Here is an 11,721-nt window from a genome sequence, read left to right as displayed (position 1 = left end):
GGCTAACGTTAGCAGGCTAGCAGTTAGCAGACGCCTTGAAGAAATCCACCAATCACAGTCCACCTGACCACTCCAATTTGATTTGTCATTTACGATCGTCTGATTTTCAATTCACGAACATATTATGGACAGTGGCAGTGTTGTATATAAATGTAAAAAAAAACATCATTCGTATTCATTCATGTTAAATTAACTGATTCAAAATATTTTATTATAATTTTGGAGTCAAGGGGTCTTTTATTTTTCGAGCAACCCTCACCGGAAGTTAACTGTGGTCGTGGTGGTCTTTTAAAGATGGCAGCGTGCTTGGCTGAACGTCTGACTGCCCAGGAGGAGCAGATTCGGCTCCTCAACCGGGAAATATCCACTCTTCGGGATGGACTGTGCCAAGGTCTGGCCGCCACCGGTGTCGAGGTGGTCTCCCCGGAGCTGGAGAACCTGCGGGCCGAGAACGAGAAGCTCCGGTACCGGCTGCTGCACCTCCGCCGGGGTCTGCAGGCGGAGCTGGAGCTGGAGGGGGCGCAGGGCAGGAGACCGCAAGCCGCCAAGGGTGGCACAGCTCCGGCGAAAAACACCCGCAAAGACCCGCAGACAAACAACCGAGCTGAGCACAAGGTAGTTCTAGAGACAGTGAACCAATATAAAAAGTCAGGGAGCGAGGACTAGTAGTTAGAGTGCTGCTACAGGGTGAGGGGCCTGGGACCAGCACACCTCCACAAATAGCTCTGTGTGTGTGTGTGTGTGTGTGTGTGTGTGTGTAACTTTATTTATATAGAAAGGAAAACAGCTGTTACAAGGAGGACAAATAAAACATCACCCCTGTCCTTTTAGAAAGTTCCCTGGCTCCCTGTCCCATAGTGGATCCAATTCAATGTCCCTCTCACTCACCAATCCCTCCACAACCAGGCCCCCCTACCTCACTGACATGCTCTACCTTATCCCCCCCCATACCCCCTGCTTCATTGAGGCCCACCTCCTGTTGCCTCCATCAACACGTTACTTCTAACCCACATGCCTCTGTAGAACTGCTTTTAATGTGTAATAATGAAGTGTATTCTTTAATAAGTTTGGTTATTTACTTTCATGCTTTGCTTTCTCTGTTTCTCTACCTAATATGCAAGGTATCTTAAAGCATTGTTAAAAGTGCTATATAAATGAGATGTATATTTATTATTAAAGACTGTGTTTGTCAACAGGCTGCAGCTCCTGATACCAAATCAGGTGAGAGGAACAAGAAGGAGAAGGAGAAGAAACAAGGAGATGGAGGCACGAAGGAGGTGACTGTCACAGGACCCTGAGGAGATCTTGTCCCCACTGTTCACCTATTGTACTAACATGGACACAAGTCGTCATATTACAGTTCCTCACACAAAATAAATCGATGTTGGCCTCTGGTCCAATACTTGCACAACCAAAATCTTAAGTCTTTTATTATTCTTCTCCACCGTAGCTGAAGCCCTGGCCTGGATACGTTGCGGAGCGCCTCAGCCTCTATGAGCAGCTGAAGAGGGAGAGTGATGCCCTGCTGGCAAAGAAAGCTGCAGACAGCAAGCCCATCACCGTGGAGCTGCCAGACGGAGGGAAGGTGGCCGGCAAGGCTTGGATCACCACACCGTACCAGTGTGCCTGTGATATCAGGTTGGTACAATAACAGTTGGTCACAATCATCCGATGTCCAATCCGCAACAGCTAGTGGCTGCCAGTTTGATCAATGGAATGAATTATTTAGCTATAAAGCTCAGGGGTAGACCTGACTCTCTTAGGAATGGCTAATATCCCTGTTGTGTGACTGATAAAGAAATATCTCATGTTATCTTAATTGTCCCAAAGGTGACCCCCACCCCCATCTTCCTTTTTATGTAACGAATAGAAACATTCTGTAGAATTTGGATACAGAATGGCTGAGACAAATATCTTGCATTGATCTTGCAGCCAGGGCCTGGCTGACAATGCTGTGATTTCTCGGGTGAACGGGGAGCTTTGGGACCTGGACAGGCCTCTCGAGCAGGACTGCTCTCTTGAGATTTTGCGCTTTGACAACGACGATGCTCAGGCTGTGAGTGCAAATACAGGAAAGAAGAGATTTATTTAGTTGTACAGAAATGTCTGTGATCTGTAAATCAACCTTCCTTCGGTGTCCTAGGTTTATTGGCACTCCAGTGCTCACATCCTGGGGGAGGCAATGGAGCATTTTTATGGAGGTTGTTTATGTTATGGACCCCCGATCGAGAATGGCTTCTACTATGACATGTTCCTGGATGGACAGAAGTGAGCAAGTATTTTCACTGTAAATGTCAATTATCAGACATAGATTATATTTTTCAAAAAGTCAATAGATTTTATGAACTGGCTCAAGTTTATACATTCTATTCTTAATTGTGTACTTCGGTGCTTTTTGTGTGTCAGTTAAGTGTTAAATTTGTGGAGCTAAAAAGATGGTTTCCAATAGAAGATGTACTGTTCTTTTAAAACTCTCAACACAACATCATCATGTCAAACATGACTGGTTAATTAAATAAACATCATGTTACTTGTCAGAGTAGTCTTGACCACAAGCACTTACAATGAGTGGAACACGTTTGCTCTTTCCAGGGGAGTGTCCAGCACTGAGTTTGGGGACCTGGAGACTTTGTGTAAGGCTGTGGTGAAGGAAAAACAGCCCTTTGAGCGGCTGGAGATCAGCAAGGAGACACTGCTCAACATGTTTAAGGTGAGAATGAGAATCTCAGCAAAGAATTCTCTGCTTGTCTGGCAGAATTAAGAGTGGTGTGGTCCAGTTGTGGGAGAAACCCCCAACGTGCTATCATCCTTCCCTGCCGATGCTTCTTGAACTTAAAATATATCCTGCTTCCAAAAACTGACATTGTATCTACAGATCGACCCAGTCTTACTATGTCCTCATACCTTGCTTGAATTTTTTAATCAAGACAGACAATGTTGTGTGTGTGTGTGTGGTAATTATTCCTACTGCCCAGAATGAGTTCTGACTTATATCTTTCAGTACAACAAATTCAAGTGCCGCATTCTGAATGAGAAAGTCACCACCCCCACAACTACAGTCTACAGGTTAGTTTGTGAGAAAGTGAAAATAAGAGCTAGTAACTGGATCTCTTTCATTTAAGATGTTGTTTTGGATGTTTATTTCGGTGCCTTGAAAAGCTAACTGTATCTTGTGAACGCTGGATAGATGTGGGCCCTTGATTGACCTGTGCAGAGGTCCCCATGTCCGACACACAGGCAAGATCAAGGCCATGAAGATCTACAAGGTATTCTGAAAACACACACAGGGTCTAATTTTAATGTTAATAATTTGTATCAAAGTAATCTTTTGCAATCTTGTCTAAAAATGTCAATACTCAACTCTCTTCCACCCTCTGTCATCAGAACTCCTCCACCTACTGGGAAGGTCGCTCCGATATGGAAACACTCCAGAGGATCTATGGGATTTCTTTCCCCGACTCCAAGATGCTGAAGGAGTGGGAGCGCTTTCAGGAGGAGGCCAAGAATAGAGACCATCGCAAGATTGGCAAAGTGAGTCACTACAGGCAGTCCTGTTCAAGCCCACCCAGCTGGCTCAGACCTAAAACCAGAAACTGAAAACCAGTACAAAGTGGATTTTGATTCGTAATTGTATAATGTGGTGGCTGACACATCTCCTTTTGAGGTTTATGGAGGAGTTTTTCCTCATTCGAGTAGTTTTGTGGTATTTTAGATGTGGTGAAAGGCTGAAATGAACCTGGACAAAGAACATAAAACATGAACTGTGAAGGCCTTTTTTCCAAAAGGGTTGAGTTGACTCCACATAATTCTGTGATCCAAAACTTGTTTTCATCTAAAAGAAAATCCAAACTCGGATGAACCAGATTCAAGAGCTTAAAGGGGACATTGTATGCCCATTTTACCACAAGTTGATATGGTTCCTTGGGGTCTTAATGAAATGTCTGTAACATGCTTTGGTCAAAATACCACAAGGATCATATAAAACAGCACCCTTTTTACCCTGTCTAAAACAGCCCTCCACAGAGTGACCTGTTTTGAGTGCCTGTTCCTTTAAATGCTAATGAGCCAGCTCCCCCCTCCCCCCTCTCCCCCCATGATTTTAAACGATATAAGGCCATGTAGGGAGACTTCCAGTGTATTGTTACGACACAATACACAGGAAGCTCAATCGAGTCACTCAAGCATGACGTTTCTGACTTAGAGGAACTATAACAAAATGCGCGAGTGTTTTTTTTCCAGAGTTTTTGGGTTGGTAGACATGCCAGATACCCACATTAACATGTAGAAGCACTAACAAAGTGGAATTTGCATGCTATGTCCCCTTTAAGATCCACATGAAAACCACGTTGTTCTGCACTAAAATTGTCTGTTGCTGCTTTACACCAGCTGAGGGCACTCTGCTCCTTCTTGTAACTGCACTTTCGAGACAAGTGAGTCATCTGAGGGCCCCAGCTGGTTTCACAGCATGGGAGACAGAAGGCAGCACCTCAATCCGCACTGATTACAACACGGTTCCATATTAAACGCAAGAGTCAGGATATTGCGATCGAAAGCCAGTTGGAGGGAGGTGACAGAAGTGGCATGTTGTTTTAAAGATGGCGCTCCACGGTGTGATCCCATGTCAACCCACAACATTCGGGAAACGTCTCGATGCGGTTGTGTTACCCAATAGCTTGTTGGGGGGGGGGGGGGGGGAGTCCCTTAAGGTGCACCAGCTGGGATCCGGCTGTGTCAGTCTAATAAAACTGATCCAACATCTTTTACCTCACTACCTTTGACATGAGGAAATATTAGCACTGCTCTGTGAATATAAAGTGGTCTCATGAAGGGTGTTTCTTAAAGTCAAATCACAAGGGGAATCAGGCTTCGTTCAGTAATACAGGCTCATTTCCAATAAATTCTGTTGGGTTGCATCCAGACTAGCGTGGTCCTGGTCTGTTTTTATTTTTAAGAATTGAGCTTGATTTCAGGCTTAACCAGAGCTTCCGCTGGTCTGTCAGGCAGAAACATTCTGTTCCTCTTCACTGCTGCACTCTGAAAATCAGTCAATTTGCAGTTAATGTCACATTAATCACATTGTGGCATCAGCTGCACTAGTTGTGTTCATTTGTGAAATATTTTTTTTATCTAAACTCGAGCCCCATAAATCCATTTGTTGAAAATAAAGTGAAGAACGCTTGCTAGAATTGCTTTGGCAATATTTCTAGTCACATGTCCAAACCAAATAATAGTGGTGATAGTTGATCGGGAGTTCAGTTTCTAGAAAATGCTATTTCCTTAAAATAATTTACATGTTGCATCTTAGGCAACAGCTTTGTCTTTACACATCCATTTTCTTTGTTGAGGATTGATTCAATTCATGTCTTAGGTCAACATTTCAATTTTGAAATACACACACACACATACATACACTCTTTCTCTCCATCGACTCAGTTGAGCTTTCTGTCAGTGGTCAGGTGCTGATGGACTATTACATGATGATTGGATAACTCCCTGCAGTGCTTAGTGGAGTGTCTCTCTTGTTCTACCTGCAGACCGAAAGTCATTAAAAAGTCTCCTTTGTCTGCTTCACAGGATCAGGAGCTGTTCTTCTTCCATGATCTCAGCCCTGGCAGCTGTTTCTTCATGCCGCGCGGGGCCTACATCTACAACACGCTCATCGAGTTCATCAAGGTAGCCTGATCATTGCCCATTTTATCCACCGTGAATTTCATTCTAACTAGATGGAGAATTCAGTTTAATGTGTGCTTCAGAAGCCTTCACGTAATAACCCCCTCTTTTTTAAAAATCTTTACTGTAACTAAAATCCATACTGTATAAATATTCATTAGCGTTAACAGTATGCTTATCAGGCAGTTTGTATTTGATATTTTCAAATTGTTACATAAATTGTGCTGACTGTTACTATTTGGGGTTCCGTCAACAAATTTTCAGGGCGACATTATGCTCATTCAGGTTCATTATAACATTTTTGGCTGTTACATGAAAAGATTTAAATCCTCTAATGTTCAGAAATCACATCACTTTCTTCATACTGTCCATTGCTGCACCTCCTCTTTTCAGCCCCTGTCTGAAATGTTTAGCTCCGGTCTCTTGAATACCCCCCCCCCCCCCCCCCTTCATAAAGCCCTGTTTGCCCTGATTGGCCAGCTGATCTATTCTGTTGTGATTAGTCAACCGCTTCCTGAGTTTGTAGGAAATGTCAGCCTCCGCTCTCACTTTACCTGGATTTGTTAGAGGCCGTAGACGACAAGCCGCCGGGCGTGTATTATTCATATGTGGGGCATTGACATGTCACATGACATCACAATGGTGTTGGAGGAATCTGCCAAACTACTGATGAGCTGCTTCAGGAGCAGATTGCTGTGGGAAAGAGGAGCTCCCTTTACTGCAGAGTTCTTTTTAATTTTATTTATTTATTTTACTTTGCAGACTTTTTGCTCAAAAAAAGAATTATAACACACTAGCAGAAAGGGAAAAAATTAAAAAGCATAAAGTGTCTTCTTTAAACAAAATCCATAAGTAAATTTGTTTTAACCAGCATCTATATTGTGTATATAAAAAAAGCACTTCTGAGATGACTGTGAAACAAATCCCCCTTTTCACATCTTCATCATACTAGTGGTGATATTTTGCTCATTATGCAAACCACTAACCCTTGACTTTTGAAAAACTTGCTAACTCCAAGGAGCTCCAAGACAAAGAGTGTGACAGTTACCTGAATAGTTTATTTCAGTCAGTTTAAATTCTGCTCAGAGTTCTTCAAAAGCGTAGCCCACTTCTGATTGCTGCACATTTTCATAATTATGGCTTTTTTCCCCCAGTCAAACTCCAGTCTAAAGTGACAGAACCAAAAATGTTCATATTGTGGTCCTAATGAATTTGTCTGCAGCACACCAGTGTTCAAACAAGTAATGTGTTGTGTGCCCTGGGCCTCATGTAGTGATAATTTGGAAGTGGTCTCATGGTTGTTATGTTGAAGAGGAACTTGTGTTTGGGGAGTAATAGTAAACAGTACACAGAAGTTCTCAGACATGAGCAAACCACATTCTTGAACAATCTTTTCGTTTTGGAGCAACTTGAACTCCTTTGCCACGTTCAGTGGCTGTTCAGAAACATGTCTCTGTGATGTATTTACAGAGAAGTGTTGACATCTTGAAGACTTTCACGGCATACACCAACACACCAGACAAAGCCAAGAAAGCCTCTCATACATAACACAGAAGTCGTGCAAGATAATTATCACATCACTTCAGATGCTGTGAAACAAAAAAAGACCAGCATGCAATGCGTTTCCCACTATAACTCTATCACTTATACATTTAATGGTGAGAATGCACGGTGAAGGGTAATCTCCTTAATGTCTGGTTTTTGAGGCTGTTTTTTTAATGCAATAATGGTCACTGTTGCAGCAACTGCAGCATGTCATTTAGCACATGGCATCCAGGGAATCATATATTCAGGAAAAGCTGACTGAGCGTGCATGTTTTTTTTTTCATCACCTTCCTGATTCACATTCACAGAGGAAATCTCTCCATTGACATCACTCTTCTACTGTTGACAGCTAAACAGATCAACTGGACAATATTTTGCCTAAGAACAACAAATTGATTAAGCCCATAAATTCCGATTTCTGTCGCAGTAACTCCAGGTTTTGTGCCAGAAGTCATGATTGAGCTCAACTCAGATTACCTGTGCAATCCAACTGGCGTGTTCAGCCTGTTTTTATGTGGTTTTACTGTTTTTCTAGGATGAATACTGGAGAAGAGGCTTTCAGGAAGTAGCCTCCCCCAACATCTACAACAGTAAACTGTGGGAGACATCTGGCCACTGGCAGCACTACAGCGAAAACATGTTCTCCTTCCCTGTGGAAGGTGACGTCTTTGCTCTCAAGCCAATGAACTGCCCCGGGCACTGGTGTGTTTTATAAAATGTTGTATATCGAATTATATTTTATGCATGTTGCATTTCACTAACTTCCTTCTCTGTGGTTGTCCTTTAGTCTGATGTACAGCCACAGGCCTCGCTCGTGGAGGGAGCTTCCTCTGAGGCTGGCAGACCTTGGGGTCCTCCACAGGAACGAACTGTCAGGAACTCTGACCGGCCTGACCAGAGTGCGGCGCTTCCAGCAGGATGACGCCCACATTTTCTGCACAATGGACCAGGTGACCACACCAGGAGTGTTTAACACTTTTCCGGGACAATAGAAGAGAATGCTTTCTTTTTTGAAATCATGAAAACATCATGAGTATTCTTTTTTTTTTTGTTTGTGCTCCAGATCGAGACGGAGATGAAAGGCTGTCTGGACTTCCTCCGCTGTGTTTACGATGTGTTCGGCTTTTCCTTCCAGCTTCACCTTTCCACTCGTCCAGAAAAGTATTTGGGTGATATCGCTGTGTGGAACCAGGCAGAGAAGGTAAACTGTGTCATGCATTATTATGATTGGTGGCATAAAATAACAAAGAATTTAGCTGAAGATCCGAATTTGTCCAAGTACAAGTACTTTGCCACAATACAGTTTGTAGCAAATAGATGAGTTGGCTCTGTGGATGAAAGAGCTCATTCCCTGCTGTGTAAGTTATTATGAAGTTCTTTTGAAATTTTGTAGGTGGCGTGTTGATTTCTACTGTGCATTAGACATTGCAAAGTGCAGGACACACAGTTCACTTTTCAGTATAATAATTGGATTCTTCAGTACAACTTGGCCTGCCTCATAGTAATTGCTTTTCATTGTTTGGATTTAAATTATATGCTCACCTATTCCTCATGGTTGACAGCAACTGGAGAACAGCCTGAATGAGTTTGGGGAGCCATGGAAACTAAACCCCGGAGACGGCGCTTTTTATGGACCCAAGGTCAGGACATGTCTTGATATTTCTTGTCAAAACTCAAAATCAATTTCATTCCCCCGGGTCCTGAAAAGCGCTGCAATTCTTTCTGTGCCACTGCAGATTGACATTAAGATCAAAGATGCAATTGGACGTTACCACCAGTGTGCAACCATTCAGCTGGACTTCCAGCTGCCTATCCGCTTCAACCTGACCTTTGTGGGGTGAGTCACCTAATCAAAACATCGACACACTGCTGAGTCTGTGCTTTACTGCACCAAGGATAATATGTTTATCTCCTTCTGAGTGAGGTGCCTCAGCCTGTGCTGTGTTCCCCAGAGTTGTGCACTTAAGAGGTGAAGTGTCACATGTAAATTTGAACTCACTGAGCAGATGACTGGTTAATCTATCATCTCACCAGGAACAACCTGTAAATACAACATGGCAAAATAATACGCATCACATACAGCAGCTGAGAGAACGTGGCTAGTGCATAGGTCATGTCAGGCCAGTGTAACATAAAGAATGAGTAGAGTAGATCAGCAGAATGATCAAAAGTGGTGGATAATTGATACATTTTAGAGTCCGATTTAGGGCCAGTTGATTGGTAGATACACATCTACCAGCACCTATTACACTCCTGTCCATTCTGGGAAAGGATCCCTCACATGTGGCTTTTCTAAAAAAAAAATCACGTGTTAAGAGGGTTTGTTTTGGTAGTTTTTCCTCACTCTTGTTGAGGACAGAGGATGTCGCACCTTGTTAAGCCCTATGAGACAAATTGTGATTTGTGCATATGGGCTACACAAATATAATTTGATTGATATATACAGTTAGTATATGTGCAGTGTTAATGGTGAAACATTGTTCGGTTGTTTTACTGTCATTTAAAACACTGAACTTCTTTTGTAAGAAATTGTGCTTTACAAATGTAATGGAAATTGGATTCAAGACAAATAATACAGAAAAATAATGAATATGAAAGGCCAATAATCATTGTAGTTGACATACTTCCTGACCTATTTCACAAGAATCCTTAATATTCTTTCTTCTGCTGTGTCTTACAGGAAGGATGGGGATGACAAAGCCCGACCAGTTATCATCCATCGTGCCATCTTGGGCTCAGTGGAGAGGATGATTGCCATTCTCACCGAGAACTATGCAGGGAAATGGTGAGTTGTTTTCGGCCTGCTCTCGCATTTGGGAGCTTATGTTTAAAATTGTATTACTTTTAAAACAAATCTTTCAATTAACCATTGTGCACAATGCTTATGTGGCCCACCACTGTGATCTGTCTGATATAGTCAGTGATGGTTCAACGGCTAAATCAGATGGTTTCTGTCATTATTTTTCTTTGTAATTTGTGTTGTGTGTTGGTTGTGTTGGTAATGTTATCACATTTATCACATCAAGTTTCATTTAAGCCCTTCTGTCCCTGCCCCAGGCCTCTGTGGTTGTCTCCACGTCAGGTGATGTTAGTGCCTGTCAACCCGTCCTGTGAGGATTACGCCAAGAGGGTGAGTCTCCAGCTTCCACATCTTGACTGCATTCAGAATTGTAGAATACAGATGGGACGTAGATTAATTAATGGTATTTCTATCCGTTAGGTGTGTAAGCAGTTTACAGAAGCTGGTTTCATGGCAGAGGCTGACCTGGACTCTAGTTGTCTTCTAAACAAGAAAATCCGAAATGCACAGTTGGCCCAATATAACTTCATTCTTGGTAAGAAAAGGGTAAACACTGACTCACCACTGGTTTGGAGAGCACTTTCACCACCTTGCTCTCAGGTTTTCCTGCAATTACTTAAAAGTATACCGAAGTGGTCAATTTTGTCACTGTCAATCACCACAATGAAAACACAAGACGTGGAGTACATGTGGTTTCAGTGGCTGCAAGTTTAAAGGAACACACCACACGAGAACACAAAAAGACTGCATTTATTCCACATGCTTTAACCCTTCTTTCCAGGAATTATGCATACTTTATACTGATGTCAATAATTTTCAGAGTTTTTACTATTGTGGGAAACATTGTGTGCAATTTATAATTAAAAGAAGGTATTCAATGGTGTAAAGGTGCGCACTGCAGAACTGAATGTCCAGAGGATCATGTTGCATGACATGCCCTTCTTTATTCCCCCTCACATTTCCCTAACTCTCTAAGTGGTGAATACACGATTAGAAAAACATGCCCCAAAAACAAAAAGAAAATACATCTGCATTGAGAACTATAGATGTCCAAAATACAATGTTTGTGTAAAGCAAATGTGATTTGTAGCAAACTAAGAAACACTGACTTGGTCCTGAACTTTTGGGTTGTCAGCAGATTCACCATTAGCAACTCAGAAGTCAAAATAAACATTGTTAATTGGTTGGAATACAAAGTGAATGGGTGTCCAGTCTGGCTCACCACCCACAGTTGTTGAATTCAGTTGCACAAAGCAGGGAACGTGTTAGGGTAGCTGTGTGTGTGTGTTGTGTGACTTGGGCCGTGTCAAGCTGTTGTATCATCTTGTGTCTTGGCAGTGGTCGGAGAGAAGGAGAAGATGACTAACAATGTCAATGTGCGCACGAGGGACAACAAAGTCCACGGAGAGCTGTCGGTGGCCGAGGTGCTGGCTCGCCTGACCATGCTCAAACAATCCCGCTGTCGAAACGCGGAGGAAGAGTTCTGATGAAGATGAAGGCTCGCATTTAAATACCTCACTGTGTGAACTACAGCCACGAGAGAAGTGAATGATGGCACATATGGAGCTGGTACAGGGGAAGTGGTGGCACAAAAAAACAGGTGGTACTGGGAAAGTGTAGTACAGAAAGTTTGTGAACGTGAAATTGGCAGTGGTCTATTTTCTCAAAGGTTGGTCTCAAAAAATAAAATGTTTCTTCCAAATGTG

At 42.6% G+C, this 11,721-nt stretch overlaps 1 protein-coding gene across 1 annotated transcript; it reads left to right on the top strand.

The window, feature by feature from the left end:
• Window position 1: 1 nt before the first annotated feature.
• On the top strand, window positions 2–11,721 carry tars3 (threonyl-tRNA synthetase 3). The gene is made up of 19 exons (XM_034574549.1): window positions 2–615; window positions 1,197–1,277; window positions 1,451–1,638; window positions 1,933–2,056; window positions 2,144–2,268; window positions 2,593–2,710; window positions 3,002–3,066; window positions 3,188–3,266; window positions 3,385–3,531; window positions 5,575–5,673; window positions 7,751–7,917; window positions 8,003–8,165; window positions 8,279–8,416; window positions 8,778–8,855; window positions 8,952–9,052; window positions 9,896–10,000; window positions 10,273–10,345; window positions 10,436–10,550; window positions 11,354–11,721. The coding sequence occupies exons 1-19, from the start codon at window positions 295–297 to the stop codon at window positions 11,500–11,502; spliced, it is 2,436 nt and encodes an 811-aa protein (XP_034430440.1). The 5' UTR covers window positions 2–294; the 3' UTR covers window positions 11,503–11,721.

This window comes from Hippoglossus hippoglossus, chromosome 3 (assembly GCF_009819705.1).
Source record: "Hippoglossus hippoglossus isolate fHipHip1 chromosome 3, fHipHip1.pri, whole genome shotgun sequence".
Classification (NCBI taxonomy): Eukaryota; Metazoa; Chordata; class Actinopteri; order Pleuronectiformes; family Pleuronectidae; genus Hippoglossus; species Hippoglossus hippoglossus.
Note: the sequence above shows the minus strand (reverse complement) of the source record. Positions and strands in the feature narration are given on the sequence as shown.

Bases quoted from the DNA above. Each gene is read 5' to 3' on its own strand.
- tars3 (XM_034574549.1), top strand. From the start codon at position 295: ATGGCAGCGTGCTTGGCTGAACGTCTGACTGCCCAGGAGGAGCAGATT. The intron at 3,267-3,384 runs GTATTCTGAAAA...CTCTGTCATCAG, and splicing joins AGGCCATGAAGATCTACAAG to AACTCCTCCACCTACTGGGA. The intron at 8,166-8,278 runs GTGACCACACCA...TTTGTGCTCCAG, and splicing joins TTTTCTGCACAATGGACCAG to ATCGAGACGGAGATGAAAGG.